At 39.0% G+C, this 19,827-nt stretch overlaps 1 protein-coding gene across 1 annotated transcript; it reads right to left on the reverse strand.

Moving 5' to 3' along the window:
- Positions 1 to 891: 891 nt before the first annotated feature.
- On the reverse strand, positions 892 to 18,444 carry LOC147668682 (uncharacterized). Its single transcript, XM_086948527.1, has 4 exons — positions 18,401 to 18,444; positions 16,577 to 16,632; positions 13,713 to 13,729; positions 892 to 1,744 (listed from the first exon to the last, which is right to left on the reverse strand). Exons 2-4 carry the CDS (start codon positions 16,584 to 16,586, stop codon positions 1,115 to 1,117), a joined length of 657 nt encoding a protein of 218 aa, XP_086804653.1. The 5' UTR covers positions 16,587 to 16,632; positions 18,401 to 18,444; the 3' UTR covers positions 892 to 1,114.
- Between the last annotated feature and the right edge of the window lie 1,383 nt (positions 18,445 to 19,827).

Here is a 19,827-nt window from a genome sequence, read left to right on the forward strand (position 1 = left end):
TCAACACAACAATCAGGGGTCAAGAAAGTACTTTAAGTGTATGACATATAATATGAAGTGTGGAAACATGTACCCTGCTCCAAAATTTCGAACTGACCCAAAGGGAACATGCAGGGTGGCTCTTTGCTTATTGCGGCCTCATAGAGTAAGCTATTGATATTTTACTAATTTCCAATTGAAGCGTGAGGCTCTGTGACACAGTCAAACTAATGTTACAATAGCAGGGGTTGAATTTCAAGAGGAAATCACTCATATATAGTAAACAATTCATGTTTGGGAGTTGTTTAGTGGGCCTCTGTCCACACTAGATGGCAAAAATATAGGGGTTCAATACAAAGAAACGTAGTCAGAAAACTCTACTAGGCAGATGGGTTTCTTCCACCATTATCTCTTTCTCTCTCCCTCTCTCTCTTCTTACCCCCTTTTTGATATTTTCTTGGCATTTCGGCACTTCTTTCCTAAAATCTGCTATTTTTATCCTGCTACACTTTCCCCATCTTATCACCAGCTTCCTCCTGAATATATTACATCAGACAATAGAGAGTTGTATATAGAAATTAAGGGGGTTACCTAAAGACACAGAAAGAAGCCCACCATGACCTTTGAATTCAAGCATATACCAAAATCCGGTGATGGAAGAAAAGAAGCTGTATAACTACAGTTCTCTGTTCGAAGCATTGCTTTCCCAATAGATCAAACACAACCAGTGTGTGGATAAAAATCATCAAGAGGATGTGATTTTGATGAGTCTTAGTTCTCTCTACTATTGAAAGGAAGTTAAGTCCATCCAATGCAATTTGTTTCTCTATTGTTCTACATAATTGTAGAAAGAGAGATTTTACAAATCAATCAATCAATTTATTTTTTGCACAGAATGCACTGACAACGTGATAATTGATTCATACATTTATTTTAAAGTATTCACTGCAACTGTATACATTTTAAAAATATCAAATCCTAATTCTAGATAGAGCTTGATTGCATAGTTTTAGGCTCTTTAATTGAAGAGATGTTTGTTGAATGCAGATGCTGTACAACATGCCTTAATAGACTAAGGCTTTTATTTGCAGTATTCCATGTTGTGTTCCCTTAATACAAGCGTCCTTTGTTACTTTCACTGCTTTTGTCCTTTGTCTTTACCCTGGCACTTTCCATCATATCCCTGTCCTTGGCTCTTCTCATGACCCTGTCCTTGTTTTCCATATTCTTGACCTTTTTGCTTGTCCTCTGCTTGGCCCTTTCCTTGTTTTTCTCCATAGCTTTGCCACTGGTCTTGTGCTTTGCCGCCTCCTACTTCTTTTTCTTCAGCTTTCCCCTGACCATATTCCTGGTCTTTTCCCTGATCTTTTCCCTGACATTTTCCTGTATCTTTCCCTTGGTCTTTCCCCATGTCTTTTACAAAATCTTTTCCGTGACCATATCCCTGGTCTTTTGGCTGGTCTTTTCCCTGACCATATCCCTGGTCTTTTGGCTGGTCTTTTCCCTGACCATATCCCTGGCCTTTTCCCTGGTCCTTTGCTTCACCTTTTCCCTGTGCTACTCCGAAGCATGTCCCTTGAGCTCCTTGTTTCCCGTACTCCTGGCCATGGCCTTGGCCTGCTTCTTGGTCTTTTCCCTTGCCAGGACTGATTCCTTGTCCTTGCTGCTGGCCATAGCCTTTGTCCTGTGGTGTGTCTTGTGCTTGGTCTTGCTTTTGTCCATATTGGTCTTTTTGAACTCCGCATGTTCCTTCACTTTCTTTTCCCTAGTGAGAAAAGAACAAGAACAAGCTGGAGAAATGGTCGGTTTTTGGTTCACTAAAATTAATCAAAATCTGTTTCATGTTAAGCACAGTTATTTATCAAACAGAAGAATCTACATTGCACATGCACAAGAGACACACAATCAACACACTTCCCTGGTGATCAGGGAAGCAATACCATGCACAACACTGAACCAATGAAGAACAAGGATATATCTGTCTAATTTGAGCCACTACAATTTCTGTACATGCGAGCAGTTCCAGTGCAAGGATTCTCAGATCCTTAGTCAAAATGATATTTTCATATTTTTGGGCTCCCTTTCCTATATCAAAAAGGCAATATTTGATGCCTCTTTGTATAAACTCATATTCTCATTTGGCATCTTGTAGTGGCACAGTAAGGCAACTGACCCCATTTGCCTTAATGCAGCACTGGGCCTGATTTGGGAAGGGAACAGCATGTAAGAAAATACAATTTTCACAGATCTACATGAAGCATATGATATCACTTAAATTACATGAAAAGTTTAGCGTTTTTGTTTTCAAGTTTTTTTTTTATTTCCTACTCCCATAAAGAGGTTACATCTATTTTAGTAGAGCAACTATTTCCCACGTTTTGTAACACCAACAATGTTGCCATTGATGACACAACTGATGACATTGTCAATGAGTTCAGAAGTCACATATGACAACATAGATATCAGCAGAGCATCTATGAATGCTGTGTCCTCAACTCTGTTCCTGCTTTGCTCACAAGGGTGCAGAAGGGGCATGTCATATATTACTATGTACTTTAACAACATTTATTAAATATTAGAAATGAGCTGTAACAGGTAGCCTCTTCTCTCTGCTATTTGTTAATTTTAATTTAGCTAGAAAGTAAGCATGATAGAGTTTCCTGTATATGTATCTCCATTGGAAGAATATTATTAATTCTACATAAAACTACTAAAGGTGCGAGAGTTGTTTTAAAAAAAAATTGAAGTTTACTCGTTGAGCATCTTATTATTATTGGTGGAAACTCGTGATCGTTTGGGAATTCACTAAGATTATTAGGAATACACATGCAACTTCTTGTCTTGACAGACAGATTCATGTAAATAATGATAGAAGATATATGTGTTTTTTTGTTTACGAACATGAGAAATCAGGTCTGTATCCATTTCATATGGACAGTGTACAGTTGCACACATTTGTTTTTATTATTATTAATCGGGTTTTGTAGAGCGCAAACAACCCGGAGGCCTCGTAGCGCTAAGTACCGTCATACTAAAAGGAAAGAAAGGTTAAATGAACAGGTGGGTTTTCAGATCCTTCCGAAATTTTAAGAGGTTAGGTTCACCGCGAAGGGAGGTGGGCAGAGAGTTCCATTCTTTTGCGGCGTTCCAGGAGAAGGAACGTCCGCCCCATCTGGTCCGTCTGATTTTGTTGACAGTAGCCAGGAAGGCAGTGCTAGATCTTAGGGGCCTGTGAGGAAGGTAGGGTTTTGCCAGGGAACAGATCATAGTAGGGGCATTCTTCCACATGGCTTTGTGCATAAAGCAGAGAGATTTAAACAGCACTCTGGCCTTAACAGGAAGCCAGTGCAGTTTCCTCAGGGCAATGGTGGCTGATTCTCGTTTATTGAGGCCTAACAGGAGGCGAGCTGCGGCGTTTTGAGTCACCTGTAGCTTTTTGATTGTAAATGCGGGGGCGCCTAAGTATAACGAGTTCCCGTAATCCAGGCGGGACAAAATAATGGCTTGAACCATTATTCTGCGAGCTTCAAAAGGGAGAAGAGGCAGCACTTTTCTCAACATACGCATTAGCCCAAAGCATGTGGCAGAGAGAGTAGTAGCTTGCTGCATGAAGCTGAGGTTGGAGTCCAACCAAATGCCTAAGCTCTTTATATGGCATTTTGGTTGAGGCGTAGGGCCCATACACGGTGGCCAGTCTAACAAAGGACTGGGAATGGTTGAATTACCTAAGACCATGAGCTCAGTTTTCTCGCCATTTAGTTTTAAATGCGAGGTAGCCATCCACTGAGCCACCGCTACCAGACAGTTACTTAGATTGGAAGGGGAAGAATCTGCCTGATTCATAGATACGACTAATTGCGTATCGTCGGCGTAGGTTATTATATCCAGGCCGAAAGAATGCACTATATCAGCTAACGGCTGCATATAAACATTAAAAAGAGTAGGGCTCAATGAAGAGCCCTGAGGTACACCTTGATCCAAGGGCCAGACTTTTGAGTAGGTAGTACCCTCAACTACCCTAAAAGAGCGATTCTCCAGGAATGACTGGAGCCAATGCATGGCCTTCCCTGAAATTCCCATCTGGTTGAGGCGATGAAGGAGAATGCTGGTGTTAACGGTATCAAAGGCGGCACTGAGGTCGAGCAACATGATTGCTGTAGTGCCGCCTTGATCCATTTGCTTCCTGGCCAGCTCAGTTACCGCCAGGAGGGCCGCCTCAGTTCCCAATTTTGGACGAAAACCAGCTTGGGAGTCGTGGAGGAGATGGTGGTTCTCTAAAAATTGAGTGATAGACGAGTTGACGTGTTTTTCTAGGAGTTTGCCGATCCACGGAAGGAGGGAAATAGGCCGGTAATTGGCCATATTTTCCGGGTCCAGTGTGGGTTTCTTCAGCAAAGCCTTAACCTGTGCACATTTCCATGCGGTGGGTACTGAGCCTGTGGAAATAGAAGTGTTTAGTATGTTGAGGATAACAGGTTTGACAGTGTTCTCAATTTTTACTATCTGACAGGGAGGAGCAGGGTCTGTGGGAGATCCTGATTTAATTTTCGTCATGATAACCGCAAGTGAGTTTTCATCCAGCAATGGAAACTCATCTAATTTTGGAGTCGTGACGTTAGGTGAGCTGGTTCCCATATCCTGGGATAGATTAGGTGATTTAAAAGCAGAGGCAATTTTTTGTATTTTGCTATAAAAGTACTCAGCTTGACTCTCACAGCGAGCCTGAGCTTTACTCGGGTCAGCAGGAACCAGGGGGATATCAATCAGGAATTTTGCTATCTGAAAGATTTCTCTAGAAGAGTTAGAGGCAGTTACAATTTTTTCCTCGAAGTATAAAGTTTTAGCTCGTCTAATTTCTGATTTATACTTTTTGATGGCTTCAAGATGTGTAGTTTTATCTATCTTACTACGAGAAATCCTCCAGTTTCTTTCAAATTTTCTGCACGCCCTTTTTAGTTCTTTAAGTTGAGGAGTGTACCAGGGTGAGTCCTTGGATTTAGTTTTTTCTTTAAGGGCCTTAATAGGTGCAATAGAGTCCAAGGCTGTACACAACCATTTGATATAATTCTCATATTGCAGTGCTGGGTCTGTCGCCCTTTGGGGGGGGGCAGCCGAAAGCAAATTAGCCCATTGGTCTGGGGAGACTTTGGACCAATCTCTTCCAAATAGGATAGTGCGAGGAAGGGGCTGCAATGGCATAGCTGGAGTCCACTGAATGGGTATCAAATAGTGGTCGGTCCAGGTAAGAGGTACTGGGGTCCCTACTTCCAGTCTGTTGTCGTTACTGAAAACACCATCAAGAAGATGGCCCTTTTCATGCGTGGGCTCAAAGCCTTTCTGTATGATCTGGAGAGCTGCCATACTATCCAAAAATGCCTTAGCCGTGGAATTGTTAGGGTCATCTAAGTGGATATTTATATCTCCTAGTGTAGAGAAATAGGATTTACTAACCACCAAGTTGGCTATTTTAGATTGGAGTGATTCAATGAAATCTCCTATTTGATTGGGGGGATGGTAGATAAGTACACCAGAAAATGAGTCTATAGGTGAGAATTCAAGAGTAAATAGCATACTCTCACAGTTAGAGATACCAGCCGATGAAGTTCTACAGAGGTAGTGATTTTTATGAAGGATGCCTAGGCCGCCTCCTCTACCTTCTAGTCTGTCTAATCTCTGCAGGGTGTATCCCATTTGCAGGATGGAGGTGATATCCGAGTCAGAGGCATCTTTTAACCACGTCTCCGTCAAGAATACTACATCTGGCTCGTTTTCCTCCAGCAAGAGAGACATTTGCGTGGCATGTTTGGTCAATGACCGGCAATTTAAAATAAACATTTTGTAGGTTTTGCCAGAGGGAGACTTATCTTGATGGCTGGTCAGTGAGAATGTACAGTGAGAGCAGATCCCAAAGGGAGAGTCAGGGAGGATGGAGTGCCGACAGGTGTGAATAATCGGAGGCATTAGGTTTTTTAGTGTGGTAGAATCGTACCTCAACGGTCTGCTACAGTCTGGTCTGCCTTGCACAGGGGGTATGGCCCCTGGTCCCGTCCGGTCGCGGACGGGCGCAGACGGGCTTGCCTTTGGCGCGCCTTTGGCGCGCCGCCGGCACGCCCGCTGCGCCCGCCCGCTGCGCGGACGGGGGACTTCGATGTTTATATCCACTGTAGGGGGCGTGAGGAGGGTGGGATCGTCGATCATCTAGACCGCGATCCTACCCCTACCCAAGATGGCGCCCAAAATGAGTTCAGCGCCGAGCGCCTGAACTAGCGGCGCTTGTCAGCTGAAGAGGGGGTAAGAGGCCGCCCTGGGCAACGTAGATCTTGCACCAAAGGTAGGGCCAACAGGAAGATTAAAATCTATCCAATAAAATATTTACAAGTTTTAAAATGTTTTGTCTTTTGGGAAAATATGTTTCGCCTGTCAGAAGCCCTTTTAGCTACACCCCAGCAATTTTCTGCCAGATTCCCCTCTTCTTGTTCCCAATTGCAGCTTCTCTGCTATGACGGATTAGCTTGCCCCCCCTGCCTGTCTCAAAACTTGAAAAATAAAACGAAAATAAAACAGTTTATTTTTCTGATTCTAAGGGCGGGCGAGTCTTGGTGTTGGGGCCATCGCTAGGGCAGTAACGAGAGGGAATGGTGGGCAATGCACATGATGGTTTGACTGGCCATCTCAGGCAGGCCAAACCGGCAAAGCGCACTGAGCTGTCTCGAAACTAGCTGCGATGCCGGGTTGGCACAGGCTACCATTCGCAATGGCAGTGCAAATTCACGCAGCTCCAGACAATTCTGACGCTTCTTTCAAGCAAGAGTGCTGCAGAGAGGACACAGAACAGAAGAGTGTGGGCAGCAGTTAAGTACGTTCTTTATTCCCTATTTTAAAAATGCTTTCTTCATTGTCATCCATCAACCCCCCCACCCCCCAGCCACTGTGTTAGGCACTTGCAATGTAAGAAATTGCAATTTATTGCGATTACTTAAATTGCAATTGCATTAAGGAATCGCAATTTGCGATTCCTTAAATGCAATGCTAGAAGCACCTAGAAATAGCAAATTCGATATTTGGGGGCCGCAAACTACAGAGAAATTACTCTGGTCTGTATTTTGCAAAAACGTTGAAAAATGCATTAAAGTGCATTTTTCAAGGTTTCAGGTTTCTCACACACATGCCCTTAGGGCATATGTGTGCGCAACATGGGTGTACATCACAATTTCCGGGGTGCAACAGGGTGTCATTTTGACACCTTTGCACCCTTGAAATTGCAGGCGCACATGCAATTTCCCATTCATTCATGTGGGCCTGTAGGCCCATAGGAATGAATGGGAAGCCATTCCTTAATGACTCGCAATTAAGGAATCTTTAGGAATCACTATTTTAATAGCGATTCCTACATGCATAGGCTTTTGAGAGTCCTTAATTGCGTTTCCTTAATAATCGCATGTGCCTGTGTATTTCCACATCTAATTCTTAGGAGAAGATTTACTCACTTGGAAAATTATGTGTGCCTAAATCTTTTTATGCCTATCAAACCAGTTTGTGAATTACAAACATGGCTGTACACATAACATTGCTGCTTTTATGTTTAAAGTGCACTTACATATGCAAAAAGCTTTGTAAATTAGACCATATGTATACCCATGGAGAGAGTTTTAATTTCTGTTATTTTGTGTTACATTTTTGGGAATTTATAAAGTACTTCAATATGCTTATATCAGCTACGATGGCTTCTTCAGGATCTGCACTAGTGTTTTGTTAGGTCATTTTAGTTTCCTGAGGATCATTGATGTGGGGTGAGCAATACTGGCTGATTTTGGAAGAACATTACTGGTGATTGGGGAATAACCATTACAGTAATACTGGTTGGAGTATTGGCGATACTCGCGGATAGTGGATGAGCAATACTGGCTGATGGGGGATGAACAATACTTGGTTAAGAATTGTCAATACTGATGGATAGTAGAAAAGTAATACTGGCTGATGAGGGATATGCAATTCTGGCCAAAGCACTGCGACCACTTGCAGATGGTGAATGAGCAATACTGGAGGATGCTGGCTGGAGTTCTGGGAATGTTGCTGGCAGGTAGATGAGCAGTACTGGCTGATGGAGGGATGATCAATACTATCTGGAATAATATACTACTGGCAGATGTAGTATTAGCTCACTGCGGGATGACGTATGAGCAAGACTAGCAATGTTTGCATCAGCAATTACAGCTGTTTGTTCGAGATCTTTGAAAATGGCCATCACAGGCTGAGGAGCAATGGCTCTAAAGCACTGGCCATTCAGGGAAGAAAATTATTGGCTATGATGGATAAGGAAATACTGATTGATGTTGGCTAGCCAAAACTCACTGATGAGGCGTGATCAATTCTGGCTGCTGGAGTAGCTGCACTGATGGCTGATGGAGTAATGGAAATACTGGTTGGTCGGAATGAGCAATAAAGGAAATCCCTTTCAAAATAGCAAAGGGTGGTGACCTACGTTTTCACTGCCTTGTACATTGGGAATTTAGCCGCAGCTACTTTATTGCTCTGAAGTAGGGAAATATGTTAATAATACTAAGTGTGCCTTTCAGTCAAAATGTCAATTTCTGATTGCTTCATCATAGAGGTGTTTCTTCACCAGTAATTTCTTTTGCTCAATAGGCTCATCCAGAGCTCCTATTGTGAGCAGTTATTTTGTAGTCCAGACTAATTTCTTGCTTTAAATTTGTTTTAAATGAAGGACATTTGTTTTGCTATATTTTCTCCTAATCCCCACTTATACACAGTTAAAGACCCCGATGAGGTTAACAGTGGCGGAAGGACAACTCCTGCATCTCATGTTAGTAGTAAACATTTACTCCCTTCCAGGGGTGTGCACTCTCCCATCTTGCTACATTCAGCCTATAGACCCCTTTGTTTGTGGTGTGAGTGACAGTGAAAATTAAACCTGTCAGACAAAATAATAAGATTCTCAGGATACTGTACTACACTACATATGTATTTGACTAAAGAAGCTGAAGGCGGGAGCCATCAAATGCCCTACATTATCCAACAGATGGAGTCCGTTATAGAATTCCAGTGGTGAGCCTACTTGAGCACCCAGCAGTTTCACCATTTTTACTTATGGTTACAGAGAGGTAGAACTGTAGGTGTTTGTTGTAAATACCATTTTATGTTGTTCATATTCAGTCTGTTTTCCTACTTCATTAGTTCTGTGTCACTTCTAGAATACTGCCAATGTTCCTTGCATACCCTGGTTGATCTAATGTTCCAGCTGTTGGCAGTTGGAGCCTGGCCAGATGAGGAGCTGCATGTTTGTTGTCTGTGCTTCAATAAATATCTACTCTATTTCTCAAGAAGAGATCTTTGATGGATTCCAGAAATTTACCACAGTGTTCTATAAAACCCCTTTCCTCCCATTTTGTATGGATGGTAATCTAGGTTTCTATAAAATAATTGTACTGGGAGGAGGGTGGAGGTAGACAGATTCCTCAGCTGAGTAAGGTCAGGAAGGACCTCAAGACTTAGATTTACAGACAATGGAAAAACAGGCAATTCATTATCCCACCTCCTAAAGACTCACACAGATGATACAGCTGCACTCTTTGAATCTGATTGTTTGATTGATTGATTGATATGGCGAATTCTGTCTCCTAATTAGAAAGGGGTTGACCACAGTTTATGATTGTACAGGTAACTATTAATCTGATATTTTTAAGGGGTAGGTACCAGGTTTGATACACAGCTTGATCAGAAATCCCTGTGCCGCATATCAAACCTTATAATGAGATCCTTAAAATGATTTTCTATTGCCCTAAACCCATGGTTCTTGCCTTGAAAAAAGGCGTGACATTCACAAGTTGCAAGACAAGTGCTGGCTAAGCTTGTGTTTTCGAGAAAAATTTAATATATTTCCATTTTACAAATTGTGTGTTTAATGTAAACTCCAGATCTTTGCCTATTGCCTTAACAGTTAAAGATAGATTCACTGCTATTCTAACTCCAAAGATTCATAAGGGAATACTGAAGACAATTTAGAGCTCTCTTCAAAGCCCTGCAAGGTCGCGCTCGGGCAATAACATTAAGGAGAATAAAAAATGCTGTAAAAGGAAAATAAGACAAATACAAATAAACGCATAAGAAACAACCTAGACGCATCTATAGTGTGAATGGGAAGCTATTTTGGTCAATAGTTGGAAAACCTACAAAAATGCAACTGATCATTACATACCATATGAGAAGTGGAAAAACCCTTATTTGATTAGAAATGCTTAAGCGTCTACAGTGGCAAGCCATAATAGTATTCAGTCTTAAAATCAGATACAGATCTTTTGAGTACATTGCTCCAAAATGTAATCCTAACAATTCTGGATTCAGCCACATTCCTCACTCATGCAAAGGGGCATTAATACGTCTGCTGTACAAAGAAGGGCGAGCTGGTGAACTCAACAACTATCATCTCATTGCCCTCCTCAATGTGGAGGGAAAGCTTTTTGGTAAATTTCTAATTAACAATCTGCATGTCATGGCTGAAATTCTGAACTTACTCCCTCTCAATAAATCCGGATTCTGGCCTAGATGCTGTGCACCAGACAATATTGATGCTAATTCTTAATTGGTGGATAGTACATTAAAAAGAAAATCATGTTGTGTGCAACCATATTACATAGGTTATACAAAGGGCTTAACCACTGGAATTTAGAAAATAAATTATAAAATGGGAAATAGATCACTCATTATTACACTTTTTGATATCCATACATTAGGGAACCTGGCTTAGAAGGGAGCTCAATGGGAGGTCACCCTCTCTGAAAATGATAACGTACAATTGGTTAAAACATGATGCTTTTTAGCCCCCTCCTATTTTTTTCCTTATGTATATGAGATATAAATCAATATCATGATAATACAAATGGTCTTTCTCAGTAACTTGGACATATATCTATCACCTATTTGACATATGCAGATGATACTGTCATCTTTTTTTAAACTCCTGCAGGTCTCCAATCTAAACTATTACATCTACAAAATGACAGCCTAGATGATAGCCTAAAAGTGAATGTGGGGAAGACCAAAATCATGCAAGGGCTATTCTAAATTTTGGCTCTGAATTTTTTTGCCACTGACGATAACCCACTAAAAAAACAAATGGTATTGCAACTCAAATAAGCTATCAGTTCTAAAACCAGATTAGGCATTGTGGCTGCGGAAAAGCTCATTGCAGACAATAACCTTCCTCCACTAACAGATCTCACAAAGATTCCTCAGTCAGAGTGGAGGGACTTGATGGAAAACTATCATGAGTAATAGCAGACAGGAGGACCTCAACATTTGCAATCATATATAAATGTAGATTAATATATCAAAACTGATACCAATTGGCAGTTTGAGGGGACGTAGAACAAACAGTGCTCAAAAGACAATCAAAAGACAATCAATTTATTGGGAAATTGTCTAAATGTTCGGACTTCACTTATTTCACCTACAATTAAAAGCATGATATCATAGAATAATCTATTTGTAGAATCATTTGCTTACTACTTATTTGTATATTTTTATGTTAATTGACTGGGTTGCTGGTCATTATTTATTTATTAAAACATTTATTATTGTTAAGGTCATCTTGAATGTTATCTCTATGTTTTTATTATTCTAAATGAAATATTTTCTTCAACACAATGCATTTGAACTTCATTTATTCACAACCTCTGTCACGCAACTCAATCTGAATTTGCATGGCATTGTGGATAGCTCTGTGAGAGTTTTAAAGGGCACTGGGTACTTGGATGTCAACTTCTTTATATGTCATCTTCCCCAGGCCAAGTGACACCAATCTCTAATTGATGCTTAAAGATACGGTGTCATTGCCACAGAGAGTCAGCAGAATTAACAAATTCCCAATTGTAAAAGAGGGGAAAGGCAACTGGTGCTTGTGTTAGGTTACAGCTATTCTAAACTGAATAGATGAATTTTGTACTCGTTTAATGGGTTTTTGCTCCATCTGAACAATACAATTGGTAATTGGCAAATTGAATAAAAAAGAATTGACATTTATATTTTAACACATTTGTAGAAAGATTTGATGGATTTGGCTCTGATAGCCTTGGCAGTATCAAGCCATGCATGTTTTCTGCATAATTATATTTACTAACAAGCACTGCGGCAAACAGTTTGGAAAAACCTTTACAGAAAATGTTTCTGAGGACTCCTATCCTAACAGATAATAAGGGATTAATGGATGTATCTAGTGATGCAATTGCAAAGGATGATTTGATAATTCTGCGAAGACTGCTTCACAAGGCGGTTATTTGAAGGTTGCATATTGTGGAATGAATTAACTATTTAGCAGTGAAGAGAACACTAACTGAAATTGTCATCACTATAGATATATGAAGTCTGAACCTGAAGAATGGAAAGGACATGTCTACAAAGCAAAATAAATAACATAAATAAAAAACAAAGGCCTAATAGTTGAAAGGTTCCTCCAAAATCTGTGTTGATAATTTTTCAACTCAAAGAATGGGGTTTTGGGGGACATTGTAAAAATCTGTTGTGGTCACTGATCTTCTGGAGTCCCATTTATGGTGACCACCATCTTCCATGTCATTAATGATACTGACGCCTGCTCACAAACTACGTTTTGCAGTATGTTTGATAGTACTACAGTGGTACTACTCACACACTACAAAATCCTATTAATTATTTACAGGTGAAGACCTGCACCTGTGGCTCTCTGATCTTTTCTATGCGGTGGTCCCTCCCAATGAAGCAGAGATCTCTGAACATGGGAAGTGGTTGGAAGATTGGAAATATCTGCTCCTAAACATGAGGGTTTTAGAAAAAAAGAGTAATTTAGACAGATACATGCTAATACAAACACAAACCCACAGAAGATTAAGACCATTACCATTCACAAACTTCACTTCTAAACGTACTAAACCACAAAAGACCAGAACACAGGTTGGTCTTTCGGTATTTCTAGTTACCTCAAATCACCAATCACTGGTGCTGTAACACACTCCATAGAAACCAAAGGAGGCAGAGGATTAAAAATAGCGACCCATGGGAAATAATGTTAATCTAATTAAATTATTTACATTTCTTAATTAAACAAATCATTTAGTACTAAAAATATGCAAAATGGATTATGTAATGTTCCATTATTTTTTCGTTGCCTTATTAAATTTATTTTTATTTAATATCTTAAATATTTAACAAAAATGTAAAATGCTGGTTAGGGTAGGAGTTTTTATTTTGGTGAAAACAAATAGTTACAAAATGAATATATATTAATATATTAAAATTATATGATGAAAATGGATTTGGTCGAGCTAATATGCTGTAACATTATATGTTATCTAGTTATAAATTATTATTTTTAATTATTTTATCTTTGTAGTTTGCATTGAAAGATTTTAATATCTTTTTTAAGTAATAACCTTCAATAATTTTCCCCTCCCTTTTATCAAAGAGATCTCTGCCCCAGTGGCAGAGAGCTCTAAATATATATGGAAAGTTATTAGTAGGAACGTACACTCTCTGATCTCAGAGGGTGGAGACATTCAAATCTATATTTAGGTGTAAGTCTGCAGTTGAAAGTGATGTCAAAATCTAATCTCCTTTTGCATTATATTACACATTGTATGAAGAAGGTAAAAAAGGCATCCTTTGAATCTTTATGAATTTTCATGAATAATTCTACCACCAAATTTACCCCATCCTAGAACGTATACTATACAATGTCTTACCTGCTTCTGCTTTTGTGCTGTAAATTAAAAAGACAATGTCAGATTGAATTAATATTTGAACTGAAGTGGGGTTTTTAACAAAAATTATATATTTGAAACATGTATACAAAATGATGGTTTTCTTCTTCCAATAGACAGTGGTACAACTGCTGGATGATGATACTGTTTCTATTGAGCTATTTATTTTAATGAAAGCATAAAGATTTTTTTTTAATCATAGACAGTAAATTTACTTTGGGATTAGGGATACATAAAGTTTGTCAAATAGTTTTTTGAACACCAGTAAAATGTTTTTCATATAAATACATCCTTTGACTTACACTGCCATGAAACGTGGAGGGTCTAGATGCTCTGTATGTTTGCACACTTCGTTATACATATAGACATATGGAAAGTGGGGTATAGTTAATGCAAATGTTTTTGAATTAGAACAAAGCTATGACTTTGCGGCTGTTGGCCTCATTTTTATCCCAATCTGGCCTGACTTTCCGCTAGGCACACACACACACCTAGACAACAAAGACCACAGAAACATTTTCAGAAGTGGCAGAAGATCCTCATTTATAAGTGACATCTCCATATGCAAAAATGTGGCAACGAAAACATTGTGAATCAGGATTGCATTTTCCCAACACTTTTTTGCTTTTCTCTCAACAAATGTGACTTTCCAATGAAGTAGATTTGTTATCATGTAATTTACATGTCTATTTCCTGTTAGAACGTTTATGATGCTTTTTGTTTATTTTAAGACTGAAGGAGTAGGTGGGAAAAGGTGGACAGGTAACAGGCACAATAAAGAAGGACATAAGCATCAAACATCTCCTCACATCTTAATGAAACCTCTAAAATGTGTCACTTTGAATAGAGATTACACCTTGCCCCGTTCTTTAATAGGACACTCAGCAACAGGATGTGAGCAGTTGGGGTCAGGGTTTGAAGCATTACAATAGGTAAACTAATAGTTGTAAGGGCATTTCAACAAATGTGCATCAGATTTTAACACATGTTAAAATGTAAACCATGACTAATGGATGGCTTAAACATTTGTTTAGACCAATAACTTCCTACATAAAGGCTGATCTAGCATATTTGTGGGCTTTCTACCAACGATGTCAACAAGAATATTTATATTCATTTAATTTTTACGTAATGTATCATGTGGGTTGATGCTTTAATCCTGACACAGGTGCACTGCACTGCTATTTTAAATTTTTTCATTATTTGATAGCTGTATTGAATTTAAAAAGACCATTGCAAGAGACTCTAGCAGGGTGGTGGTTGCACTATAGAAACATTCTAGAATAAATAAATATATCTTTGAGACCGAGCTACATTAAGAACTGATGTGAAATGTGAATTTCTACGTATCTTATTCCATTGTAGTGCCAGAAATATTTGACATTTTATTACATTAACCAACTTTTGATAAGCTGGTATGCTACCATGTCTTTTAAGAAGTTTGAGTTTATTTTTGGGCAACAAAGCAAACATCTCCTTCCATATTTTCTATGGATTTTAAACACATTGTGAAGTATTTTCTAAATACCAACCTTTTCGGGATGCTCAATTTGTGACAATATATTTACTGTCCTCTCTCATGTAAAAGTAAAATGCTAATGCTCAAACTAGGTGAAAGGAGATTTCTAATTTGCATCTATTTCCATCCTGTGCTGTACATGTTTCACTGTGATATATATGCTTCATGAAACAGACTGTCTGTGTGTAAGGGAAGCTGATGAAGAAGGCATTGCATTGGGACATTATTCGCCTGTTTGTATACTGCTGGTTGTATAGATTATCTAAGAGTGCTCTGACATCACAAAGGAGTTGTCCTTTGTGAGATGTTTTTGGTCTTTTCAAGTAGTGTGCTACAATTAGACATTATACAGTTATGAATAGTTTATTAGAGAGGTACCTGCAATTACTATGACTTAGCCCTGTTGAATTCCCAGAAAGAATACTCCTTAGGCATTTAGAGAAAGGGGGCTCAGAGGCTGAGGCTTTGTCATTGAATAAAAATCTTTCATTTGGGGTATGTCCATATTTCATGGGGCACCAGTACTAAACCTACTGGCTAGAAAGATTCTCACCAGTGGGGCCAATCTACTTTCCTTTCAATTTGTGGACTACTTCAGCAACTTTGACAATGACATTTGTGATATGAAAATGGTGGAAATTGATTAGATTTGTGGGTCAAATACAGCACATTACGAAGCCAGAATCACATAATACAATAGGTTCACAGATGCAATGTGATTGGGGCATTGGCAAGAATGCACCTTTGCATCTCAGTTTTTTATTTTATACATTGGCATCTTGAGTTTTTTTATTGTCTAAGAAAAACGGTTCTAATAAAGTGTTGCTCCTTTCCTACATGTAAAAATTCTTAAGCAGGTGGCATACTGTGCTGTTGGACTGGACACACACCGGCCTTTTGCGCACTGTAGTTCGCAGATCAATGATAACTTATCCGTCGATCTGCATGGCTCATGTTAAAGTCTTTGATTGTTCCGCCATCCCGCTGAAGTGAGCATAGGCTGAAGGCTCGACAGTGTAAATAAACATTCATGTTGATACTGCGTAATCACACTAGTACCCTGTTTCAATGAGTGTATTGCAGATTAATTAAATATAGTTAGAATATTGCTGGATTCTGATAATATGTTTGTTAAATTAGCTTGTGAATATTTTTAAAACTTTCTTATATTTTTTAATGTATCTATTTTGCATTGCTTTATTATTGTGAGTACCTAATTAGAGCTAATGAGGTTGATTTAAATTGACAATGAACTATTAAAGGCCTCAAAGAACTTACAGCGTGAGATTGTGATCAAAAGCTAAAAGTAAGAGCAGCAGTCACTTACATTGGTCCATGGCTTTAGAGGTTGTAGTCCTGTGTACCCAAAGAAGAAACAAAGGTCTGTGAAGGAGCAGAAATTTATTAAGGAAATTAAAAATAAGGAAAGAAACTTGATCTTTGCACTGTGCCGATCTATTAATTAGTAATAATTTAAAATGAGTTACCTAATCATACTTATTGCCATTTGTGTAAAATGTGCAGAGGACATTTAGTTTGGTGGCTGAATTATCTGCTCAAAAATCAGGAAACAAGAATTCATATTCCAGAAAATCATCTTAATCAAATTCTGTGAACCTGGGCCGTCACTGTATCTCACATCTTATCTTGCTTTATTTGACTACAAGCACCTAACTACTTTTACTAGGATCCATCAAACAGGTGTGCATCTGTGAAATTAGGAGGAGCCCTCACTAAAACCATCTACTCACTACATGGGGCCAAAGATAAGAAGATTATGTCCTTCATGCTACAAAGGATATGAGCTCTCCTCTGAGTATGTAGAAGTTGGCAAATGAGGTCGAGATCAAGGAAAAATAATTTCAAAAACTATGGGACCAAGGGCCATATGTATCAAGAAATGATTTTGCGATTCTCAAATAGCGATTTTTTGCGAATCGCTATTTAAGAATCGCAAAATGCTATGTATGTAGGATTTGCAATACATTTTGCGAATCCTACATATTCCTTAAATGCGAATCGCAAATTGCGATTTGCAATTAAGGAATACCTCCCCATTCATTCGGATGGGTCTAGAGGCCCATAGGAATGAATGGGAAGACATTCTCAATTTGTGACCAGCAATTAGCGAATCGCAAATTGAGAATGCAATTTTAAGGGTGCAGGGGTGTCAAAAGGACACCCTGTTGCACCGCTGAAATAAGCATTGGTGCACATATGGCGCACATACATGCCGTAAGGGCATGTATGTGCTTCATATGACACTTTGAAAAATGAAAACAAGTGCATTTTTCAAAGAAATCGCAAATTACCACCAACTTGAAGTTGGTGGTAATTTGCGTTTCCTTAAGGCCCAATTGCACTTTTTTGGTGCTTCTTACATTGCATGTAAGGAAGCACAAAATTTGTGATTCCTTAAATGCAATCGCAAAATAAGGAATCGCAAATTTTGCGATTCCTTATTTTGCCTTAATACATACCATTTGGCAGAATTGCATTCGCAAACGCCGAAATTCTGCGAATTTCGGAGTTTGCGAATGAAATTTAACTTGATACATATGGCCCCAAGACTTTATTTTTGGCAACGGTCTGCAGTGGTGGAGCATGTCAGAGGAGAATACAAGCCCTCAGATTGATAGATGACAAGATGCAACAAGACGCACTCCACTAGAAGGGAAGGGGGTGAAAATATTAAACAAACAACAATATTGCCATATTGAACTACTGTGGCAGCAAGGTGACCAGGTCTGTTTTCAAATCTATATAAGTGAAAAAATGGCAAGAAAAATAATTACAACCTAACGAGGATCTGAAATGGTTAAGCTCACAGCAGAGTGTTGTGACAGCAGTTGCATTCTCCTTTTAGCTTCTGTCTCAACAACATTTCTTTCAATAAAACAAATAGCATTGACTAGTTTCTCTAGGGGCATACATTTTCTTTTAATTTACACACAGCATTACAACTTGAAAACAAATGAACTCCAAAATTACATTTTTACAGATTAGCATACCCAAAACATGTTGACAGGTATTATCGACACTATGTATATACTTGTATAGATGCAATTGTATCAAGGCATTAAAACGTGCAGCATGTTTCAAACATGCACCTACATCACAGAGTTTCCTTTTCTTAAAGCTCATCTCTTACCTGAATGGACAGTCAGTCAAGAATCTGAAAACATTGCAGAGAGTTTGGTATTTATATGCAGTGCGGGCAGCGCAATATGTGCCCATTGGGCAAGACCACACCCGATTGATGGCATATTACATGACGATTAGTTTGAATCACATGGTAATTTAATGCAAGCAGGCGGTGGCATAGCCCATCAGCATGAGCTAGATATTAATGTTTAAAATAGTCCATCAGAGAATTCTTGTGATTATTTTTAATTACAATAATTATATTTATTTTTCTTGATTTGTGCATGAGCCGTGTTCTAAGTAGAGGATATCACTGCCTCACATGCAATAAACCAGACAAAGGCATCATCACCTGCAGACTTTCAAGGTCATGACCCTACGTCATCTGTGTCAGTGCTCCTTTCATGAAGGATGATGTGTGGATTATCAATGCACTCCACAGTATTAGTAGGTCAGCTAATTAACGCCACTCCCTCAGTAGCATTTATTTGAACAGAACAGGACATTAATAAAAAAGCAGAATGCGCGTCTAAATTGCCTTCTCATTCCTTCTTTCTGCATGTAGTCATCTACACATTCTAATCCATTGACTCAAAATATTGTTTGTGTTTGAATACAAGACTCATTTTAGACAGTGACATAAGTATATAGAAAATCAAGAGAAATCCACTAGAGAATACCAACTGATAACATCCCATATATAACGTTATTCCCTGAGGGGAAGGAATTCCTTTTTCTTTAAATAACCCTCACCCACCAAAAGGCCCCCATCGGGATCTTCCTGCGCCGATGCAGGGCGGGGCGTGCTCCGACCGACGGAGACGTGGGATCACTTTTTGGAGGGTGTGTGATATATTATTAAACATAGGAGTTGAAGGGTCAGTGAGATTTTGTGAAAACAATTCTAAAATAATATTATATAGAATTATAGATAGGTAACAGTGAATTAGAGGGATATTTTTCACAGAGGAGCTGTAATTGACATTAAGTAGACAACAAGAGTAAAGTGCCTGTTGTCTATGATGTCACTGTAGTGTGGTGTGCATGATAAGTAGAAACTGTTTATTAACACGTTTTTAAGATAAAACCCACAAGGGAGAACACTGACTTCGGGTTGTATACAGTTGATCCTCTGGAACGCAAATGAGCACCAGCGTTCTAATGAACAGGAATGTCAAACAACATCCTTACAACAAAATACATGTTCCCATAATTAATGTACTACCTAGGCACTACACCTCCCTTTTTCCACAAACAACAAAACAAATAGGAATAAAGAATGAATAAATACAATGTCCTCGAATGAGGTAACATATACATTTGTAGGGCTGGATTCTCAAAATGCACTATGTAGTAAGTTTTGCAGTAGTACAGAACTCATTCCAAAATGTTATTTGAGAACGTTTACTGGTTTTTGGTTTTTGCAATCTGCAC

Source organism: Lissotriton vulgaris, unplaced genomic scaffold, assembly GCF_964263255.1.
Source record: "Lissotriton vulgaris unplaced genomic scaffold, aLisVul1.2 SCAFFOLD_1827, whole genome shotgun sequence".
Taxonomy (NCBI): domain Eukaryota; kingdom Metazoa; phylum Chordata; class Amphibia; order Caudata; family Salamandridae; genus Lissotriton; species Lissotriton vulgaris.